The 23593-nt window shown below is 46.3% G+C and overlaps 1 protein-coding gene across 3 annotated transcripts in view; it reads right to left on the reverse strand.

Moving 5' to 3' along the window:
- The window catches only part of DRC5 (dynein regulatory complex subunit 5), a 132138-nt gene that overhangs the window by 21159 nt on the left and 87386 nt on the right, over positions 1–23593 (reverse strand). For 2 of the 3 annotated variants that reach the window (XM_085610172.1, XM_085610171.1), the window contains exon 4: positions 20261–20710. In XM_085610172.1, the coding sequence (XP_085466298.1) occupies positions 20261–20710 (450 nt within the window). Of the gene's footprint in view, positions 1–386; positions 483–586; positions 691–20260; positions 20711–23593 lie in introns of all 3 variants that reach the window. The other variant, XR_014962888.1, reaches the window with a different exon arrangement.

Consider the following 23593-nt stretch of genomic DNA (forward strand, 5'->3'; position numbering starts at 1 on the left):
ATATTAAAAATAAATAAACAAGAAGAGCCTTAGAAGAGCGTCAGACTCAGAAAGAATATATATAAATGCCAGACCCAAAAAAGGCTGCAAACGAGTCCAGAAAAGGTCTCACCTAAGAGTCAAATAAAGTTGCCAAATAGTCTGACCAAGATGCGTACACGACTGAAAAAATTCCAGTAAAGTGTACCGAGTGTTGCTGCTCATACAAGGAACGAGACCCCAATTTTTGAATCTGTTAGGAATCCAAATGTATATATAAGAGATAATTCGCCCAATGTATCTTATTGCAATGAATATGTTGCTTGACATATAATACAACTTATTTTTTGAGGACAAGAGGGGCATTTGTACGACAGACACTATATAGGTCTACCAAAAGTGCTCACCTTTAGTCAATAGATGTGTGTAAATCCTTCAATAAGGCATAAATGAAGCAGATTGCTCGATATTCAGGTTGACGCATAAAATACAAAAAGCGAAGTCTAGGACACAAAACAAAAATCAGACACAACTACGAATAAAAATATTTTCAAAAAACAAACAAATTACCTAATATGTAAACGTATCTAAATAACAATGGACTCACCTTCAATGTTGAAGGTGTAAGTGAAGCCTCTCAGGGGAAACAAATATTGAAAGTAGGGATATAGTCCCTCGAAAAGACAACAGCACCCATAAATATATAAGGATCTAAACAAGGAAAAAGACAGATACCGAAAGGTAACTTCATGTCAAGTACCAAAATAATATATTGTATAAAACAAAAAAACAAAAAAATATATATATATGACCAAAGAGTAACATCCACCCTTACTTGCATTATATACAAAATATACAAAAATGGGCTCCTTAATAAAGGGTCCTATATTACAAACGCCAATAGTTTTAGACAACGAAAAAACTTATATCTCATACATTGCACGGTATTAGAGCCCAATCATAGAATATGTCACTACACAAAGCTCTTCCTAATAAGATAATAATGCACTTCAAAGTTTATACCAGATAACAAATTTGAGGACTAATAATAAAAATAAAGAGTGAAAATAGACCAAACCATACCAGACACACTCAGGTGGCTATCCTATAGTTAATCACACCTCACATTTATATTTAAAAAGTGCTCAGAATAAGAAACCCTCATATATAAAGAACCTACATAATAAAGACGCTAATTTAAAAACATCACATATGATATCATGACACAACCCATAACGTCACGTCTATTGAATAAAGACAATACCAAGAGACCCCCGGGCATCTCTTAGCGAGTTATCTCATATGAAAAGAAATCCCACCAAGACTTACCAAAAGAATCCCGGCGTGACAGGCGGCATGACACCCAGCAGCACCCGTAGTGAAAAAACGCCGCCATTTAAAGCTTCACGCATTCATACGTAAAGACGTAATAATCCAATACATAAGCAAGTAGTAACTAAAAGCAACGACGGTTTTAAGTATATACAAAAGAGCGGCCATCTTATAATAGTCATAAGTGTCCACTGAACACATTACCCCTCATATCTGCAAGTACCGCCAACAAATCTGAATATGAGAAGATCCCATTTTCAATAGACAGCTCATAGACATGTGTTGATACTTTGCAACCAAATCATCTATATCGTCATTATTGGCCCAACCATGAGTCACACAAACCTTTCTACTCACAAGTTACTCACTCCTGTTTACAGCCTCCAACCACTCCTTTTCTGATATCACCCCTTTGGTGCATCCATCTACAGAGCACACTGAGACCTGATCCAGAAAATATTAATCATTCTCTACTTCTGATCGCTCTGCAAGCAATCTGCAAGAATATTTTTGGCCCCCAGAACACGCTTCACACTAAAATTATACCCTTGCAACCTGTACTGCCAGTTGGTAATCCTTGGAGCAGCCTTGCCAGCACCCTTGGCTGTAAACATGTTAATCAATGGTTTGTGGTCAACACACACTGTGAAACTAGTTCCCCATAAACAACTCTTAAAATTATCTATGCCCCACCAAGTGGCTAGCGCTTCACATTCTACAACTGATTATGACAGCTCAGACTTCTTAAAACTGCACAAAAAAACACAATCACTTCTTCCTTTCTATTCCATTTTTGGCACAACACAGCTCCTAAACCCCACTGACTTGCACCAGTCATGATGACATTGGCATCTCACGTGAAAAAAGGTTTTAAAGGAATGACCTGGGCAGTCTCCGTTTTCACTAGGGTAAACTCACCCCAGTTGAATTTCTACTTTTCTTTAGCAACTTGCATATATTATGGATTTTCTCTGCACACCTGAATGAATCATAACATTCCAACATTTCCATAAATAATCTTAGTTGGTCCTTATTTTCTGTAGCAGTTAATTCATCGATCGCTTTAACCAAACTTCCTTTTGGTTCAGCACCCAACATAGTAAGCTTTGACCCTAAACATTCCACACTCATAACACCAAATTTACACTTAAAAGTGACTCCCTTGTCCCTCAAAATGTACTTGTTGTACTCTAGCATTGTGAACCACCTGATTGGATTCTAAATGTCGTCCTGAAAAGTGATGACACCAGTTATTCCTTCAAACATGCTTTCTACCACTCTTTGAAAAACTGCGGAGGCAGAAGCCAAACCAAATGGCATCCGTTTAAAATGAAACACTCATTCATGTGTAATGAAGGTTGTGAGATGTCTTGAGTTATGGAGAAGATACTTTTGATGGTAAGCAGAGGTCATATCTAGCAATGTAAAGATTTTGGCACCCTTTAATATGGCTAACATTTCACCTATGTTTGAAAGTGGATGCCTATTAATCCAAATCTTAGAATTTAGATCTTGTAAATAAATACACATAAACCATTATCCTTGCGATCTAAAACTGTGGGAGCCAACCAGTCTGAGTTTTTTATTGGTTTTATACTTCCTGGCTACAAAGTTTTTCCAATACATCCTTCAATTCACTCTTCAAGTCAAAGGTACTCTGCAAAGTATACATGCTACAGGCTGTGCATCCTTCTTCAACAGTATTTTATGGGCCAAACATTTTAACTTGCTTAATTTGTCTTGGAATACTTATGGAATTGTTTGTTTACTCAAAGAGACTCACTCACAGGATGCACACTCCAACAATCCTTTTTCAAAAGGTATATTTCAGAATTGTATGTGTCCAACACAATATCAAAGTTCTTTTGTTCCAACCACCCCAAAAAATGTAAGCCTAATTCTTAGCCACTTACACCACTTCATTCATCATACTGCCGTTGAATGTGAGGATAGCATCAAACTGGCTGATCGCAACAGTTGTCTTCCCCCATATCCAATCAGTTGAGTGCAAGATTTCCTTAAGGAGACTCCCTTAAAGAGTTCTTGCCAATGTTTTTCCCCAATCAAGGCAAACAGAGAACCTGATTCAGCTAGGACTCACTTGAACTCCCAAAATGTAAATCATACAATTGGGACATTTAATAAGATTTGAAGAAACCCCCATTACGTTTACACTTGTAATTGATGTTTCCAGATCATCTGCATACACTTTTGCAATTGAGAGCTAAATATTGTCATCACATGAACTTGCATAATCATCGCAATTATCAGGCACATTGACTCTTTGCTTTTTGAATGGTGATTTAGATGAAGACTTGGATACGTTAGCAAAATTCAGCTTTTTCTTAGATTTAATACACACAATCAATTGTTGGGCAAAACTGGGCATTGCCCAAATATGCTGAACTTTCACATCTATAACGCTCCATAATCTAAGTTCCTGGGCACTTTTTTCCCCAATTTCTTTAGAAACATATTAATAGGGAGAACATTTTGCACCTGAACACTGTCTGAAATAGTCATTGGTACCATAAAATATGTGGTACTCACACTGCTACTGACAATCTCTTTCCCCTTGCCTAAAGTTAAGCTGGGAGTTGAAAGTACAGCTTCTTGAACCTTTCTACTGTTAGTTTATTTCACCAGCTGATCTCTTATAATTTCTCATTCAAAGAATTTGTAGTCACACAAAATAGCTACAATTCTTAATACAAAAAATGCATGAATGATTCACTTGGAAATCGACATCTTTTGTAGAATTTGTGTTTTTTAATAGTTACATTTTTACATTTTAAATCTTCAGGAGATTTGATTAGTGATCCATATTCGTCAACTGTGTTTGTCACCTAAAACAGTTTAATTGGGTGTGTGAATCAAAGTTGTTCTGCCTTCAGAACCCATGCAATGACTTAAAATAGAAAATTATTTTTCAGAGTGACAATATCACCTTCAGTAGCATCCAGATATACATCAAAGCTCTGATCTCAGTCCACATCAGAAGCAGTAGGTGGCTGCAAACACTGGAGGAGGTACTACACTCTTTAGCATAAAGAAAAATTATTTAAGAATGTCAATAGAAACCTATAGAAGTATTACAGTACAAAACTACCTCCATATAATATAACTTTTGTCTATTTTTCAAATATTGGGGAGAGGAGCTGGCCTAACGGCTAGGGCGCTCGACCTTGGGATCTGGGTTCGAGTCTCGGTAATGACGCTGAACATCCTGTGATTCTGGGCAAATCACTTAATCTACCCATGCCTAACAAAGAAAGAATGTGTGTCCTAATGTAACGTAACTGGTGCTATGTAAAGTGCTCTAATACCCGATTGGATTCGGGTCAAGTTCGCGCGATATAAAACTCTGCAAAAAAAAAAATGTTAAAAATGGGCTTTCCAATTTTCACTATCTATTTGATGTGAATGTTGATGGCAGGTTTTTGAGTGTTTTCCAATGTTTTTAAAAACTGTGCAAATCAGTGGTATCCATGTTTACACTTTTTTTCTTCCATAAAAGCACAGGGACGGTGTTTTTCTGGTGCTTGTAAAAATATGCTTTAATTTCTTCCTTCCAATCAATGATTTCCCTTTTTTCTGCTCCTAACTCCATTCTTTGAATCCTGTCCTTCAATGTATTCTTTCAAGTAGCTTTTCATTTTTCCCACCTGTCCAATCCATTTCCCAGCACTCGAATACCCCCTCCCAGCCAGTACAGTCTCAGCTCATGGCAAGGATGTGCATGGATGGAGATATATTTGCAGGTCATGAAGATTTGATTGGAGCAGATGACTGCTTTTGTTTTTTTTTACAGAGTTTTATATAGCGCAAACTTGACTCAAAGGTATTGGGTATCAGAGCGCTTTACATGAGCACCAGTTGCTTACACAAGGACTCATTCATTTTTGTTAGGCACGGGGAGATTACGCTATTTGCCCAGAATCACAGGATGTTGCGCGTCACCAAACTTTTATTCAGACAAATGTCAAACATCTGCTGAAGGAAGCCTTTCTACCGGGGGTATCAGATAGATATTACGGTGTGCTTGGTTACTGCATCTTGGTTACTGTCACACAGTCCTGTTCGTTGCCTCAAGACACTAAGAACCGGGTTAATCAATATATTATGACTATCTGATCAGGGCTTATTCTTGCTCTGTGTAGTTATGGGGGTAAGCAGTCTGCAAAACATTAGTATGTATACTGTTCGCTAGAGGGCTTTTGGTGACAGCAAGATATACAAGTGACCACGCGCTTTGTATGGGGGATGTTGTCTAGTGTCAAGCCTTATTTCATTCCAATAAGTTCCAAGCGTCATTCTGACATGGAGGAATTGGGAATGAGGGTTGTCCAGGCTGATGCTGGGGTTGTATCATGAACACATCAGACATTCGTTTGCAGCCTCAGAGTAGGTTCAAGGGCCTATTTGTTGCTAAAACTGCAGTGTCTGCAGCACATACTAGGATCCCAGAGTAGTGGTTGCTTAGCCGTGTTTTTCAGCTGCACAGATGTTTTGAGATAATGTATACATTTAAAGCACCACTGCTTCACCTAAACCCGTGCCGAGTGGACTCCTCCTCGGCCTGTGCATTGGCACTGGAGAAGTTCATCACATGGCCGGACCCATATGTACGAGAGGATGTGCGCTCACGCTTCTCAGACCATCAGGATGTAAAGGAGCAGAGTTTGTGGCAGTGTTTCATGAGAGGACATTGATTCTGGAGACATCAGTCTGCACAGTGATCTGTCTTGTGTCTGTTCATTAGGCATGCCATCATGGAGTTGCTGCTTGCCCTGCACTGAGCCACTGCCCAGAGCTAACCTGCAAATCTGCTGTTGACCACACAGCAACATGCAGCAAACAGTGAGGAGAAGATAGTGACAAGCAGAGTCTTGAAACCCCTCGGCTTTTCAGCCTGTATTTGGCAAACCTGATGCAATTAGGGTTGATTGGACCCACCCACCGAGGCTAAATATTCTTTGTATGTAATCACTGCAATATGCAGCCTGTACCATGATACCGGACCACACAGCCACAGGCCTACAGAAATGTATATTAGCCTGTGACAAATGTAATCAAGACAACAAACTAGCAATCAATGCTAGCAAATCCCCTGTTTTAGTGTCTAGGTAATACTGGAATCGAGAAGCAACAGAAACACTGTCGCCACAAACGACTATCTCTGAGCATTGGACATATCTGAAAGCAAAGTGTGCTTTACTCTCCGGCACCTATATAACCACCTTGAGGCACCAACGAATGCACCATTTCTTTTGGTGCTTAACGCAAAATTCCTTCCGCCTTTGACACAAGGGCTGGTGGTGTTTCCATGGAAATTGGGCACATGGCTAAAATGTAATTATGCACACTGCTTAAACACTTATTTCATCACCATAATAGCTCAGAACCCACATCTCATGTGCTCATATAGCCACTAGTTCCACACTATCAACCCTGCAATTTTATCTTAAAAGGGCCCTCTCGCGAGAGGACTCATAGAGGGAACATGGCGGCCGGCTGAGCGCAGGTCGGGAGCCACCCGGGCAGAGTGCAGAATGAGTGCAGGATAGCTTACCGGCAACTGGAGGTTTTGGATCCCCCTCAGCTTTACACTCTGTCGGCTGCCAGATGGTCGCTCAAGGGACGCCGCTTTGGTATATCATGGCGGCTCCCTTTCGGCAGCTTCACATGGTCCAGCGCGTTCTGCAGCGAGGCAGCAACGCGGCTGGTGGCAGCGTGAGCACAACTCCGCTGCACAGAGGAAGTAAGCAGCTCATGGAGAAGTCTGGAAGGGGCCCAGAGGAAGCCGTAACACCCGCTATGCTATGTTAGGGCCAGCAGGGCTAGTAGCAAGAGTAGCAAGAGAAGCGGTGCCTGCAAACATGCCCCAATGGATGCTGGGACAGATGGTAAGTCCAGTGTGGCAGTCTGTTCCCAGTTGGTGGCCAGTTTGGACAGCCTGCCACTCCATCAAAGTGATTCTGGGAGGCACAACCATCTAGGTAGGAAGAAACAAGTCAGAGGGGGGAGGTAACGGGTGACTGCCACCAGATACACATTGAGGTCCCATAGTTCTATGTGGGCTCCGAGAGCAGATGAGTCCGAAGGCAGAAATAGATGTGCCCTCGTCCCATTGAAGGTATCAGCTAAACAAATAAAGACCCAAAGCAACGCCTGAATGTTTAGAAAGTCGGTTACTAGTATACCCTCATCCAAGGTAGGGTTAATACCCAATTTAAAGAAGAAGCAGGACTCTCTAGCCGTAAGACCCCATTAAATTACCCCCTTATTGAAATCTTACTTTAAGGTCACAACAGATTTTAGGATAGAAGAGGGCAAAGAAGAGGACGGAGGGTCTCCGGCCGCAGGGATCCTTATGAATATGGCAGGGGTAATGGACCTGTATTTGGGCAGTCAAGGAGGAGACTACCTGGCTATTCCCACGCAGAACAAGTTTTCCTGTTTAACATCTGCAGAGACAAACGTCCATATGGGGAGTGATGAAGCTGAGCAGAATAATGCCCCAGACAGGACTTCACAGACAGGGGAGCCGGATATTGGGACCTTTAAAGGGCTACACCATGTCCAGGCTATGTTAGGCAAGCTAACACAGGAAATCAAGGAGTGGTTTTCGATCTCTGAGTTAAATCAACGAGAGATTCAAGCAACTTGCTCTAGTCTGGAGACAAAGACTGAGGGTCTAACACAAAGAACACGGGAGTTAGAGTGCGGGCTACAAGGACTTAAGTCATCTGTCCAAGAGAACACACAAGAAATTGTGTGTTTGAAGCAAAGAGAGAAGACCTTGACTGATAAACTAGAAAAGTTGGAGAACAATGCAAGAAGGAATAATGTTAGAATCCTGGGAGTTGCTGAATGCATTGAAGGGGTAGACATTACATCTTTAGTAATTAAACTGTTGAGAAGTGCCTTTCCACAGGAAACTGGTTTCTTCAATTTGGAGCTTAGAAATTCAGAGAGTGCATAGAGACCCCTTTAAAATGCACCCAGGGTGGACAGGAGAGAGGTGGAGAAAGTGGCATGGATATAACATCTCCCCATTCACCTCTTTTTTGCAGATTCAACATGGGTAAGGAGGTGGACAGTCAACAGAAGGATCTTACTTAGGGAAGGAATAGTGGCTAAGTTAGCTCTGGGAACAGAGGAGTTCTTCTCTTAGAATATTACATCAGCCCACCCGCATATAGTTTGGGATGCGTATAAGGCTTGGTCTAGGGGGATTCTCAAAAGTCTATTGATCAACTGGGCCGGAGAAGAAAAAGCAGAATTCTCTGGACTGGAGGAAGATATGGCGAAAATAGAAAAGCTATTAAAAATGGACGTACTGAGCAAAGAGGAGAGAATGGGGAAAGAGGCAACCCTGGAGGAACTACAAATGAAATTTAGAGTAAAGTCAGAAGAGAAGGTGTCACAGCAGTGAGAAGTTAGCAGAGCCAGGGATATAGTGAAAGGAGAAAGCTGTGGGAGACTGCTGGGGTGGAAAGCAAGGCTGGAAAGGAATCAGAACTATATTAAGAAGATCATAGATAGCACAGATAGTATGGTGGAAGAGAGCTGAGAGATAAAACAAGCCTTTAATGAATATTTTCAGGATTTATACTAGGAAGATCTCTTAACAAACAAAGCAGACATAGAGGCATGGTTATAAGGGAAACACCTCCCTAAGCTATCACATGAACAACAACAGTTTCTGCATCAGGAAATAACAGGTAGTGAAATTCTGGCAGCAATTAAAAAAGCAAAAAGAGGCAAGGCTGCTGGTCCCGATACGATTCCTAGCGAGTTTTATGCTGCAAATGCTGACGGGATAATTCCAATTTGGATCAAACTGTTTAACTCTATATTGTTCGAAGGTAATCCCATCCCGGAATCATGGAACAAAGCAGAAATAGTTTAATCCCAAAGCCAGGTAAGAACCCCCTTCAGTGCCAATCGTATCACCCAATTTCATTACTCATTAGTGATTATAAAGTCTTCACCAGTATCTTGGCAGTACGTTTAAATAAAGTAGTGGGACACCTAATACATGAGAACCAAAAAGGTTTCTTGCCAGGGAGAAACCTGAGAGAGCTGAACCACTTGCTGATAGGTTCAATAGCCCTAGCTATAACCTCAGGTGCCCCGTTAGCGGTCGTTACCATGGACGCAGCCAAAGCGTTTGATCGTGTTAATTGGAAGTATCTTATGGCAGTTTTAGATCATTTTGGCATGAGTAAGTCTTTGTTAGCTACATTAGGCAAGATTTATTATACTCCTACTGCTCGAGTATTAGGTACCGACTGCCTGTTAGCACCAGTGAAAATAGAAAGGGGGACTAGACAGGGGTGTCCTCTCTCTCTCCCATTCTCTTCCACCTTTATATTGAGCCATTCACTCAAAGTTTAAGACTGAAAGTAGAAATTAAGGCTTTTGAGGTAGAGTCCTTTTCAATAAAGATAGCATTTTATGCGGACGACTTGATGGTCTTCACTCCAGACATACTCTGAGCTTTGCCACAGCTCATGACAGAGGTAAGGACTTTCGGGGAACTCTCAGGATATAAAATTAATGAGAATAAAACAGAGGTTATGGTGTGGAATCACTCTGAGCAGGATGTTGTAAGTGTTACAGAGACAAGGTATCTGGGGCTAAAAATAATTAAAGATATTGGGAAAATTGCTGCAGCTAACCTAGAAAAAGCGATTCAGGAGATAGGAAATTTGTTAAAGAGATAGCGGAACCTACCGTTATCTATATATGGGCGGATCAATTTGGTGAAGATATTCATCCTTCCTATATTCACTTTTCTGTTGGACAATATCCCCCTAAACTTTCATAAAAAGGACATTCAAGCCCTGCAGAGGAAAATTACATATTTTATTTGGGGCAACAAAGGTATATGTCTCTCTTGGAAGACATTAAGGAGAAAGGCTGGAGCAGGGGGGTTGGGGATTCCAGACTTCCAACTTTATTGCTGGACCTTTCAGCCGAAGAATAATAGATTGTTACTTTTCAACCCAGACAAAACCTTAATGGCGCCATGTACAGAGCAATACTTAATGCCCAAGGAGGGCTTTACCTATAAGTTTGGGACGCCTAAATACTTTAAGAAGGTCAGACTTGGAGGAGGAGCCTAGCGCGCATCCAAGATGGTCGCGTGAGCACAGGGCTCCCCGGACCCTCGCTGCTCCTCGGAATTTATCCTGACATTATCCTGACTTGGCTGACGGAATCTTGAAGGCGAATTCTAGCTGAACGTGGACCTTCTTTCAGAAACCGAATCGGACCTGGGAATCCTGATCTACGATGGCTGGAACTTTCGAGGCCCAATCGATGGCTGGGCCCGGTGCGAGGGTGACCTGTGGAGCCGGGGCGTAATTGAACAACAGCGGCAGCGGATCTGTGCCAGTGGCCGCTCCATTACTTTCGGTTTCACTTTTGGATCCCTGAGGGGCTGGACATCGTAACTGCTTGGAGCGGCTGGGTGTTTCTCCCTGCTGGATGCCCTTGTCTCGGCCTGCCGCCAGTGGGCCCGTTGACTTTGGTTTCCTCGCCCGGCCGCAACACGGTATCTGGTGCGGCTTCTGACTGAGTGGCCGGTGCCCCCTTGACGCTTGGCCGGTGGTCCCCGTTGGTGAGCGTGGTTCTCATGGGTGGCAGGGGGGGCCCCGAGGGGCGTAAGACTAAGACATCCCTCCGCGGGGGTCCGGTCCAGACTAACAACATGGATCGCTATACTCAAGGAAGAGGGTCCCCTGGAGCGGCTGGTGCCCCCTCGGAAGAAGCTGGTGGTGGCCCGTCCATGTCTTCGGATCCGTCCCTGCAGGACATTATGGGCGCCATTAACGGCATCAAGGAGACTATTGCTACGCAATACGAGGCCCTGGCCCGTAAAATCGACACGGTGGCTATTGATGTCGCACTGATTCGGGCGGATCTCTCCAAGACCAACGAGAGGGTTCAATTGCTTGACGTGCGGACGTCCACCCTGGTTGCGGATGTGTCGGACCAGCGGGCCACTCTCGGCGACCTCAAGTCGGTCAACGATCAGATGGCCCGGCGGCTGGAGGACTTTGAGGGACGGGCCCGCCGCAATAACATCCGCGTCATAGGCGTCCCGGAGACCTCCGACAACCACCCGGTGGATCTCTTGGTGGAGGAGCTCATCCTCAAGCATCTTGCCCCCGCCGGCCTGAGTAAGTTCTTTGCTGTGGAGCGGGCCCATCGAGTTCCGGGCGGTCGGCCGCGGCCGGGGGCCCCCCCGAGGCCCATTGTTACCAAACTTTTCTACTACAGAGACCGAGATGTGATTTTGCAGGCCTCGCGGGCACATGGCCCGGTCCGCCATGAGAATGCGTCTATTAACTTTTTCCCGGACTTCACCCAACTTGTCCAGAAACAGAGGATGGGCTTCCAGGGGGTGAAGCGTCGCCTCCGCGACCTGGGTCTCAAGTACTCCATGCTTTTTCCTTCTAGGCTCCGAGTGGAGCACGACGATCGGACAATCTTTTTTGACTCTCCCGCGACTGTGAGTGACTGGCTTGACTCGCTGCCGGGCCGCGGGGACCGGCCTGGGCCCTCTGCTGGTACCGAGGGTGGCGGGTCTCCCTCGGAGTGACTTTGGTCCTTGACTTTGCCATTGTGTACTGTTCGGCTGGGTTCAACTTCCCTTTTGCATTTTGTTTCATTATGATCAATGTGGGGGGCGGTTGGGGACGGGTCCCTCTCCTCCTCCGGGGTCTTTCCGTAGAAAGGGGTTTATGGGGCGACAGGCACACTGCAAGTTGGGGTGGTTTTTCGGGTCGCAGGGGTGCAGGGTGGGGGGAGTTGGAAGTTGGGGGGGGTTGGGGGGTTTTGATTTGTGTGTTTTGTTTTTAATGCGAGGTCTTTGTTCTGTTCCAATTTGATGTCATGGAACGTCAATGGATTGGGGGACCGTATCAAACGGGGTGTTGTGCTGCAATACTTGCGACGTATGTCTCCTGATGTGGTGTTTTTACAGGAGACGCATCTGGTGGGTAACGTTTGTCATGCCATGAACAGGGGGGGGTACCGACTTGTTGCCCATTCTGGTTTCACCACTGGCTCTAGAGGGGTTGGCATTCTCCTGCGCTCTTCACTTCCGCTGGAGATCACCAGGGTAGTCCCGGACGATAGAGGGCGCTATGTGGCTTTGATTGGGCGGTGGGAGGGGCAGTCCCTTTCCTTGGTCTCTGTCTATGTTCCCCCGGGCCTCCAGAACTCCAACTTTTCAGACTTGGGTCGAATGCTGCTTGAGCTTCCTGACAGTCTTCTGCTTATGGGTGGGGATTTCAATTCGGTAGTCTCGGGCGACCGGGATCGCCACCCACCCAGGGCCCTCCCTGCTGCGCAGGCGTGGCTTGGCGGATTCTTGGAGACCTTCGGTCTGGTCGATTGCTGGAGGTTAATGCATCCTACACAGTGTCAGTACACCTTTCACTCTGGGGCGCATGGGAGTCTCTCCAGATTGGATTACTTTCTTATGCCCGCGGCCCAGACTGCCCGGATTCGAGAGGTTAAGCATCTGGCCCGGGGTATTTCTGATCATTCCCCACTGTGGTTGCTTTTTGACACTGGGACGAGGTCTGCTGGGCGGATCGCTCCTATTAACCCTTGGTACCTGCGGAACCCCACGATCCGCTATAGCCTGGTCAAGTCGATTGACCAATATTTCCTTGAGAATGATGGGTCGGTTATGTCTGCAGTGTCCCTGTGGGAAGCTTTTAAGGCAGTACTCCGTGGGCAGGCCCTATCCCAGATTGTGGCGGCTAAGAAGGTTAAGATGGAGGCTGTGGTGAAGCTGGAGACCGACATCTTGGGGTTGGAGGCGGCCTTGGAGACGGGTGTCACTCCGGATGGGCTACATGCCCTCAGCCTGAAGCAGTTCGAGTATAAGTCCCTTGTCACTGACGCTGCCAGGACCATGTATAGGGAGCAGCAGGGTAGGTTGTATGATGCTGGAGACAAGGCTGGTAAATTGATTGCTTGGCTGGATAGGAAGGAGAGAGTGAATCGTGTGGTCCCAGAGCTCCGGGTTGCGGATGAAGTGTGTGTGACTGAGCCTGGTGAGATTGTGGAGTGCTTTGCTGACCACCTCCGGGCGGTGTATTCCCCGGTGTCTGATAGAGATGAAGACGACTCTCGTCTTCTACTACGGGATATTGTCCTGCCCGGCTTATCCGTCGAGGACCGTGAGCGGTTGGATGCCCCCTTGGCCGTCGACGAGATTGCTACTGCGATTAGCTCCCTTCGCTCGGGCAAAGCCATGGGCCCCAATGGCCTGCCGATCGAACTATACAAACTACGCCCGGATAAAATCGCGCCCTTCCTTCGTCGTATGTTTCAGGAGTCGAACGAGAGGGGTTCCCTTCCCGCCGACCAGTGTCTGGCGACTATAGTCGTGATTCCTAAGGAGGGTAAACCATGTGACCGCTGTGCTTCATATAGGCCTATCTCCCTCTTAAACGCAGAACCCAAAATCCTGGCTAAAGTCCTCGCCAACCGCTTGCTGAGCGTTATCTGTGATCTGATTCATCCGGATCAATGCGGCTTCATCCCCCACCGTAATACCGCTCTTAATCTGCGGCGTCTGCACGGCGTCCTAGCTAGGGCGAAATACTTTTCTGAACCAGCCGTAGTGGTTTCCTTGAACGCCACCATGGCCTTTGATACCATCGAGTGGCCATTCCTCTGGGGGGTCTTGGAGAAGTTTGGCTTTGGGGAGGGATTTCTTAGCTGGGTGAAGCTTCTTTATGCCGGACCAATGGCTCAGGTGGTTGTCAATGGGCGGGCTTCCCGGCCTTTTGCTCTCGGGAGGGGCACTAGGCAGGGGTGCCCGTTGTCCCCTCTGCTTTTTGCTCTTGCCTTGGAGCCGCTCGCCGCCTGGCTCCGCTGGGAGCCCTCTATCAGAGGGATCCGGTGGGCCCCGGGCTTCGAGGATCGGGTCTCGCTGTACGCGGATGATATTCTTCTGTACCTCACCTCGCAGCGACAGTCGCTTAATGTTCTATTTGATGTCCTCACTTCCTTCGGGAAAAACTCGGGTTTGATAATTAACTGGTCCAAATCTTGCGTGTACCCTATCTCCGGTGGCCCTCCCATTTTGCCGCCTCTACTTCCTATCCAAACGTCCTCATCCGGCTTTAAGTACCTGGGGGTATATGTTTCGTTGGACCCGGCGGTCCGCTATGAGCAGAACCTCCTGTCTCCACTCCGACGTTTGAGGGTGGATACGGCTCGTTGGTGTAGGTTGCCCCTGTCTCCGCTTGGTCGCGCGGCCCTGTTTAAAATGATGTCCCTTCCCAGATTTCTTTACGCACTTCAGAACTCCTTTGATGTCATTCCGGTGGCCTACTTTCGGGAGGTGGAGAGTCTGCAGAGGAGACTGGTCTGGGACGGGCGGGCGCGTATCGCTCTGGCAAAGCTTACTCTCCCCTGGTATGACGGGGGCATCGCGCTTCCTGACATTAGACGGTACTATTGGGCCTCCCAACTGTCGGCAATTAACCATGCCACGTATGCTCCTGGTCTGAACCCGGCGTATGAGATGGATAAATTCCTGCTTCCCGGCGGTAATTATAACAGAGCGCTTTACTCCCGATCTGCTGGTAGGACCCTCACGGGCCCTACCAAGATTGCGGTACGGGTGTGGAAGGCGGCGAATGTAGCGATGGGCTGGAGTGAGCGTTTAACGTGTGCTACTCCCTTGTTTGCCTCAGACCGCCTGGGGAGCCTCTGGACGACGAAAGGCTTTGAGCACTGGGACACGATCGGCATTAGCAGAGTGGGGGATCTGTGGGTTAAAGGCGCGGTCAAGACCTTCGCGGCGCTCCGGAGCGAGTATGAGCTTAGTGAGAGGGAGTTTTTCCGCTACGCTCAGGTTCGGCATGCCCTGCTCTCGGTTTTTGGGGAAGGGTCCACGGTCCCTGTTTCTTCGCCCCTCGAGGACCGCATACTCGACGGTCACGTTCCCGATAGTACTATCTCTTTGATCTATAAAAAATTGATTAATAATCGGGCTGACCTCTTGGTGCGTCTACGGGAGGCATGGACGGGGGATGGGGTTGAGTTGGACGACGAGGACTGGCAGTCCGCGCTGTCATCTCCTAAGGAGGTTGCCATCCCGGCCCGTCTCCGTTTGGTCCAGCTTAAGATCCTCCATCGCGTTTACGTGACGGGTCCCCGATTGGTCTCAATGGGGTTTTCTGAGGACGGGCTCTGTAAGCGTGGCTGTGGGCACAGTGCCACCTTTCTCCACATCCTGTGGGAGTGCCGCGAGGTGGTGAAATACTGGCGTCAGGTGCATGAGGTTATGAGCCGAGTCACCGGGGTCTCGCTGTTGCCGGAGGTGCGTCGTTGTGTTCTGAATGTGTGGGAGCCCAATGATTATAACGCGGCCCAGACTCGGTGGGCGGCCCTGGGGAACATGATAGCAAAGAGGGACATAGCGCAGCTTTGGGGTTCGCAGCGGCCCCCCACCGTGTCTGTCTGGAAGGAGAACATGGACTGGTGCATGTTCAGGGAAAAGACTGTGTATGTGGCTCGTGGTAAACCCGGGGCTTGGAGCAGAATTTGGGGGCAGTGGAATGTGTATCGTGGAAGTATTTGTGCTCCCCCCCTGGTGGAAACGTCTGAGGTAGCCTTGTCCCCCTGATCCTTGATGGTTCCTTAATTATCTGGCACATCTGAGTAAAGTTTTGGTATTCCCGTTTCTCCTTCCCACCCCTACCTCTTTGTTCCCCTTCTTCTTGACTGCCATCGGGTGGTCGGATATGGAAGTGCCCCTGCTGTGGCCCGACGCCCATCTCATGTTTTCTTGCCTCGCTTATGTTTTAAGTTGTTATTTATGTTAAAAAGGTGTATCCTGATTTCCTTTATGTGCAGTCTGATCTTCTGTAGGGTGCGGAGCCCCGGTGGGCCAGTCATTGTGTTTGCACTGTTTGAACTTTTACCTACTAGCGGCCGGCCCAGGTGGTTGTAGGCCCGTGCTTGTAACCTTCTTTCTGCACAATAAAAATTTTCCAAAAAAAAAAAAAAAAGAAGGTCAGACTAAAATGTCTTTAAGCAGCAGCAAAAATCTGGTTTGAGGTTAGATCACTTTTGGGTAGTGCATAGTGCAGTAAGTTGTGTCTCACATGGCACTCCCCTGGTACTCCGGAGTGCCTGTTGGATACTCTTTCGGCCCCCTTTAAACAGTGCAGGATAAGCAGATGGGAACAGTTGTTAGACGAGGGGCAGCACACAACCTGGGAATACTGGAGTAACACGACTGAGGGGGATATCTCGAGGTTCAAAATCTATGAAGTGAACTCATGGCTGAAGAGCCAAGATTGGTTAGGAATGCAACCGAGCCAAATGGAGAGAGACCTTCAAGAGTGCAGGCCTAAAAAAATAAATCAAAGGAAGTGGCGCAGTGGTATCAATTTCTACCCACAGCGGCCAATGACAAGATGAGGGCTCCATTTTCGCTATGGGATGGATACTTGCCGGACCCCGAGCTGGAAGAATTATGGCAAGTATCTTGATCTACACTTTACTCGATTGCTAAGCCTGCTGCATTAAGGAAGAACCACTTCTTTACTCTTTATAGAATATACTGGACTCCGGAAAGGCTGGCAAAAATAAGGGGTAATGGTGACCCTATTCAAACGTTGTGGAAGCAACGAGTCGGACGACATGCACATGTTCGCCACCTGTCCAAAGTTAGAAGAGTTGTGTCTCTCCGTGGGTGAGACGATCTCCCTCTCAGAGGGTATTGCTACGGAGGTAAGCACGATCTTAATCATGTTTGGGATAAGTCAACAGGATGCCGGGTACTAGTCTTAAATACAAAGCAAAGAAATCTAACATTCTACTTAATCTTAATTGCGAGAACAAAAATATGCAAATTATGGACTCAAGCCTCTCCACCTTACTGGCAAGCGTGGAGAAACTCTGTGGCCTTTTTTGAGAAGATAGATAGATGGCAACATGAGCGAAAGGAGGGCGGTGACTTTTGGGATATGCTGAGACTAAGCAAATGTATTCATCCAATGATTACATCTTCTTAAAGCAGTTGGGCAATGTGAGTAAGATAGTTTCGAGGAAGCCCACTTAATATGTTTAAAGAAGAAAATCCAATATTTGGAGCATGTGAACCCCAGATACCGTAATGATGCTTATTTCAATAATTGAAGATGGAATGAGGACAAGAAAAAAAAAGGGCCCTCTCTTCCCTGCGACTTGAAGAGTTATGGGGCAGAGAAATCTCTAGACTTTCATTTAACCATAGTCAGAAAACAGGAAAAAGCCCTCTCAATCTTTAAGGTCATGAAGACACTGTCAAACAGGAAAGATGCAGGCTACACCGTGGAGAACTTCTCTGGAGACAAATGGGGCAAAAACCTTTCCGGACTTTGACCAGATCAGTGGGATTACCATTTATACAGATTTGTTTTCTATGATCTCCCTTAATAGAGTTTATGCAAGCATGGCGTCATACAAAGACCTTTCAAAGAAATGTCGCCTGTGCAATTACAACATGGAATCATTGTCGGGTATTGTTTGTATTTGCCCTGTGCTCCTACCCAAAAAACGAAGGTGGTTAAGAACACTCTTTTTTAAAAAAGGGGTGCCGCCGGGCATAGGAGGCACAAAAGTAGGCACTGAGTGGAGAAGATCTTCATATGTAGTTGCCATTACAGGTCTCAGGGACTCGCCTATCCAGATCACCTAGCTGAGCTGGGAGACCGCCTTAATCAAAATAAAATATGTAGCCTGGGGTTGAGATTGCAGCCCCCTGCCCGGTACACAGAGGTCTCCAAACACATACAAAGGGACTATGAACCCACAACAAGGCCATCTGAACTCTTGCTTGACCTGCTACTGTATTTTCTGACCCTGCACTGGGTCAGTGAACTCCACGGATGTACAAAAAAGCTACAATAGTCTATGACCCCTTCGACAGAGTAAAGAAAACATTGGCAAATCCCCATGGTCCACTACTATTGTGCACAACTGAAGGGTGTGTGCAGCGGGGTTGGCTGCCCATGGCTGGCTGGAAGCAGAGCCTGGTCAAAAGCCAGGCCCTGCACCAGCCCTTGCTGCCCAAAGCCAAAAGACATGTCCAGAGGCGATTGGCGGCCCATGGTGGGTTGAGTGAAAGGCCTAGTCGAATGCCAGGCTCTGAGGCCTATCAAGGCTCTCCAGAAGGGTTGGCCACATGCTGCAGGCCGGTGAAATCAACTGTTGGAAGTGGTATATGATGAAAAATATATATAATAAAGACCCAACATTTAGGTGATTTTATGATTAACTTTGGTCCTAACACCTCAATGTAGGTTTAAAGAACCTCATAAATTCATTGGGAAAAAGCACAGTTAAAGAGTAATTATGATTACAAAACAATACCTAAATACCACTGAAACCTGACACTTATAATTATATAGAATAACCGTAAGTCAGGTCCTAATCATACAGCACTTTTTGCCTTTGGTTTCAGGAGTGAATATAAATACAGATGATGAAAGAATGTGCATGCCAGAGATTACTGCATAAAAGGTTTATAAAGGTTTCTTGCCCACACGTTCAAACTCTGAAGAGTCTTTCCCAAAATGATTCCAAGAAGCGGTCTACACTGGATGGTTTTCAGGAGCTCATTTCTTTATTAAACACATAAAACAGACTCAACGCCCAATGTGAAACTAAAAGAGAGACTGTACAGGAAAGTCAATATTATATCAAATTCATCTTATAGTGGTCAATAATTTCTTACATCATTGCTTTACATTAAAAGTTGTATCCTGAATTGCAATACCAAACACTGGATGGTCTTAATGTGGACGAAGAACTATCCATCCATGTAGGATAAGATTTAAAGCTTTTGAAAGCTGGACCGTACAGCTATATCCTTATTTAATTAGATGGTGTCTTATTGGGTAGGAAATTGTAATCAATACAGCAATTGGAGATGCTGTAACACGAGATGACTGTATTTCATGTTAATATAGCCCACGAGGGCCCTTTCCGTGCCGACCTGTTGTTAGTCAGCCCGGGTGATTATTCATGAAGTGTAGATTTCATTCTAATTAATGGCTCCCTTGCACATTTTGTTCATTAATCTCAGTGGTTTGATACCATATATGTGATCATTTCTTTTTCATATTCACTGACTATTGAGAGCGCTGTATCAATGCACTCGTCTGTCTTTCATATTTTGTTTATACACTGACACAGGAAATTATTGAGCACGATGAAATGAACGGTATATAATATTGACTTATATGCATAGTTTTTCTTTTTTTTACATCTGCTTCCTGTCATTGCCTTGAGAACGTGTGGGGAAGCGGCATAAATAAACTTGCTGTGCAGTCATCTCTGGAGGGTAAATTGTTTCCTCTTCTTCATGTAATTCAAATGACAGGTTCCTGCACACGCTACGTGCATGGATAGCGATAGGTGGATGTGCTTGAGTTCCGGAGTTCACAGAGGCTAGACTAAATGATGGAAATCCTCAAAGGCATGCCTCATAAGGGTGCCTGGGCTCATTCGACAGCGCTTACAAGCCCTTGTAAGCTATTGCAAGCCTGTGTCTAGCACTGACAAGTGAAATATTTGGGCAAGTGCCTTTTTATCATGGTCTAGTCACACATGGAAGTCTCCTGCGGAGGACCAACAGGGGAAGTGTCTATGTAAGGTGCTCATCCAAGACTGATGAGATACTTGGGAGCGTGTAGGTTAGGAGCAGTGCCATGTTCAAGGAGTACCTAAGAATAATAGTAAATACTTCTACCCAGCATAGGTTACTTTACAGTTAGCTAGGAGAGTGGGGAGAGTCTGCTTTTAAAGAAAGTTGAAAATCAAGAGTGAGTGAATGTTGAATTTCCCCCTTAGACCCAACATTTATATATCTGTCACTCTCTCTCTCTTGTAGGCTGTGAAGGAAGGTGCTTACCAGTCCAATGTGGTTACACGACAGGTTGATGATCCGCAGCGTGGTGTTCTTCGACAGGACTTGTGAAAGGACAGTAGCGGTGGGCTCAGACAGCTCGTTATTGCCCAAGTTAAGGTCCACCAGGCTAGAGTTCTGCAGGAGAGCTTGACAGATAGCCTGGCCTCCTTCATCCCCAATGTGATTGAGCCGGAGATTCAAGGAGGTCAGTGTGGTGTTCTTGGACAGGGCATGGCCAATGGCTTGTGCCCCATGGGCCCGGATCCTGTTGTCACACAGGTTTAGCTGTTCCAGCTTACTGCTGTTCATCAGTTTCCCCACAGCCCGGGCACCGCGATCACCGATGTGATTGTAGGAGAAGTCCAGCTTGGTGAGGCTTGGGTGATCTAGCACGCTTTTAATGAGCACCCTCACCTTTTCATCATCCACCTTACTCTTATGCAGCTTGAAGACCTAGACATAAGAACAAACGTTTGTAAGAGGATTTACTCAATGCATTTAGGGTTTAATGTCTCTATATGCAACTGGCTGCAAGCAACAAATTAAGTACTAGATATGAACACTCATGCCTTGTGCCCAACATCTCCACAAACACAGCTCTAAATGCAACACAATGCAAAATGTAAATAAACCTCCAGCAATGGTGGGCCAGGAAACGATGTTTGGCAGCCAGTCACTTCGGGAGTGGGCTACTTGAGAAGTGCTGCAAGAGACAGTGACATTTGGGAAAGATCTCTCAGCAGTCAGCCAGGGGTATACCTGAACTCTCAGCAGCACCAGCAGAAAGGGCCACTTTTGGTGGGAAGCTCATAGAGCCTGGATACCCTCTTGACTGATTAGTGCACTATACAGAGCAATACAACACAACAGACCATAGAGCCTGACTCCACGGTCCATTCTAAATGTCATAAAGATCCACCTTGGTGCACCATTACCACAAATACACTAGGGTACACGGTGCCCCTCACACGATGGACATAAAGCAAACCTCCAACTAACATACAAGGACGCAGACTGCTTACAACAGCGTCACGTCTGCTGCCATATTACCTCTAATGGGCAAATACTCTTGAGGTGCGAAAGAACAAGCATTTCCCACGTAAAGAAAAGGTCAGAAATGAATTCAAAGCTCTTTCTGATTATTCAAACAGATGCCGCTTTGCAGATAGCAACATGATGTGATGGGTCTGGCATAGCAACTCTACTGGACAGGTATGTTCTATGGCAAGGTACGTCTGACACAAATATTGTCTGTCACGGTGAGCTGAATGGACATAGACTCATTCTCTGGCACAGAATGTCCTGCTGGAATAATAAGCAGCGTGACCTCATTTTCCAGTAACTTGAATCTGTTTTACCTCCCATTGTAATGCAAAATAACAAGCACTTTGCTCTTTGGTAGAAGAATCTGCATTTGTTGCATTTAAATCACATCCAAACTCTCACATGCATCTGCACCTGTCCTCTCACCACTGGACCTCAGGCATCGCCCCTGTAGGTCTTTCTGCACCTTCCACATAACTCTGGCACACCTCCGTATCAACTCTCATCTCTTCCCGCATCCCCTGCCCTACCTTTTCGTCCTGCATGTTATCCCTTCACCCCTCACCTCCTTAAACCATACCCACAGAAGCTGTCATATCTTTTTATTGTTTCCCCCCTCTGTACTTTTTTCCTTTCCACCCACACTATGAGTCTTTCTTTCTGACCACCTCGAGGTTTGATATGTAATGACATTTGCATCATTCATGGTAAACATGTTGCATTCAATACATACTCTACGGTGCTTTCGTTCAGCATCCCTCAGGCATTGGCTTCTTTGACTCAGGAAGCTTCCACCATGGTGTAATTTTTGACATTTTGTCTGCAGACACATAGACAGATGACGTCCATAAAGCCCTATGCAACACCCACCTTAGGAACTGTGGACCCAGTGGTGACCCCACTTTAGCTGTCACAGCTCCACTCAAGCAAGCCATGACAGACATGACCCTATGTAGTGTTCATTGCTTTTGTTCTTTCAGGGCTCACTCTAGCTTGCTTGCCCCTTTTAAGAATCAGAGTGTTTCAGCAGCCTATGCTCTCTAGAGGGACCCTAACCGCTTGTGAGGTCTCTGCCCCGAAGGCTCCGGACTCTCCCGGTAGGTTTGAAACTCGTGACCACTAAAAACATTATCGAAAGGGTTGCTATTGACAGGAAGTCATTAAATGAGGGCCATGAACCCACTGCCACTAAGAGGGCTCAGACACAGACAGCAAACCATGAACCCACTGCCACTAAGAGAGCTCAGACACAGGCAGCAAACCATTAACCCGCTGCCACTAAGAGGGCTCAGACACTGGCAGCAGACCACAACCTCACTGCCACTAAGAGGGCTCAGGCACAGGAGGCAAACCATCAACTTCCCTGCCACTAAGAGGGCTCAGGAGGCAAACCATGAACCTACTGCCACCAAGAGGACTCTGACCCTGACAGCAGACCATTAACTCACTGCCACTAAGAGGGCTCAGACACAGGCAGCAAACCATGAGCCCACTGCCACTATAAGGGCTTAGACACAGTCAGCAAACTATTACCACACTGCCACTATGAGGGCTCAGACACTGGCAGCAGACCATTAACCCACTGCCACTAAGAGGGCTCAGACACAGGCAGCAAACCAATAACCCACTGCCAATAAGAGGACTCTCACCCTGGCAGCAGACCATGAACTCACTGACACTAAGAGGGTTCAGACACAGGCAGTAAACCATGAATCCACTGCCTCTAAGAGGGCTCAGACACTGGGAGCAGACCATGACGCTGACGACGTCACAAGGAGCCGAATGGAGCCACCTGACAGCGTGCCAAAGGGGTATTGCTCGAGCATAAGTTTCCAGATTCAGCCTGCTGCCTGGGAAATTCAAAGGTAAGGAATCTGCAGCTAGAAGTCTCTATCGGATAGAAAACCACAAACCCACTGCTGTTACAAACGAGTGTGAACCCACTGCCACTAAGAGGGGCCAGACACAGGCAGCAGACCATCAGCCCACTGCCACTAAGAGGGGCTAGACACAGGTAAAATACCACAAAACTACTGTCACTAAAAGGGCTTAGACACAGGCAGCAAACCATGAACCCACTGCTACCAAGAGGGGTCAGACACTGGCAGCAGACAATGAACCCACGGTCACTGGCAGAAGAGCATAAACCCACTGCCATTAAGAGGGCCTGGCAACTGGCAGGAGACCATGGACCTACGGACACTGGCAGCAGACCACAAACTCACTGCCACTAAGAGGGCTCAGACACTGGCAGCAGACCATGAACCTACAGACACTAACAGCAACCATGAA

This window comes from Triturus cristatus, chromosome 6 (genome assembly GCF_964204655.1).
Source record: "Triturus cristatus chromosome 6, aTriCri1.1, whole genome shotgun sequence".
NCBI classification, from domain to species: Eukaryota; Metazoa; Chordata; class Amphibia; order Caudata; family Salamandridae; genus Triturus; species Triturus cristatus.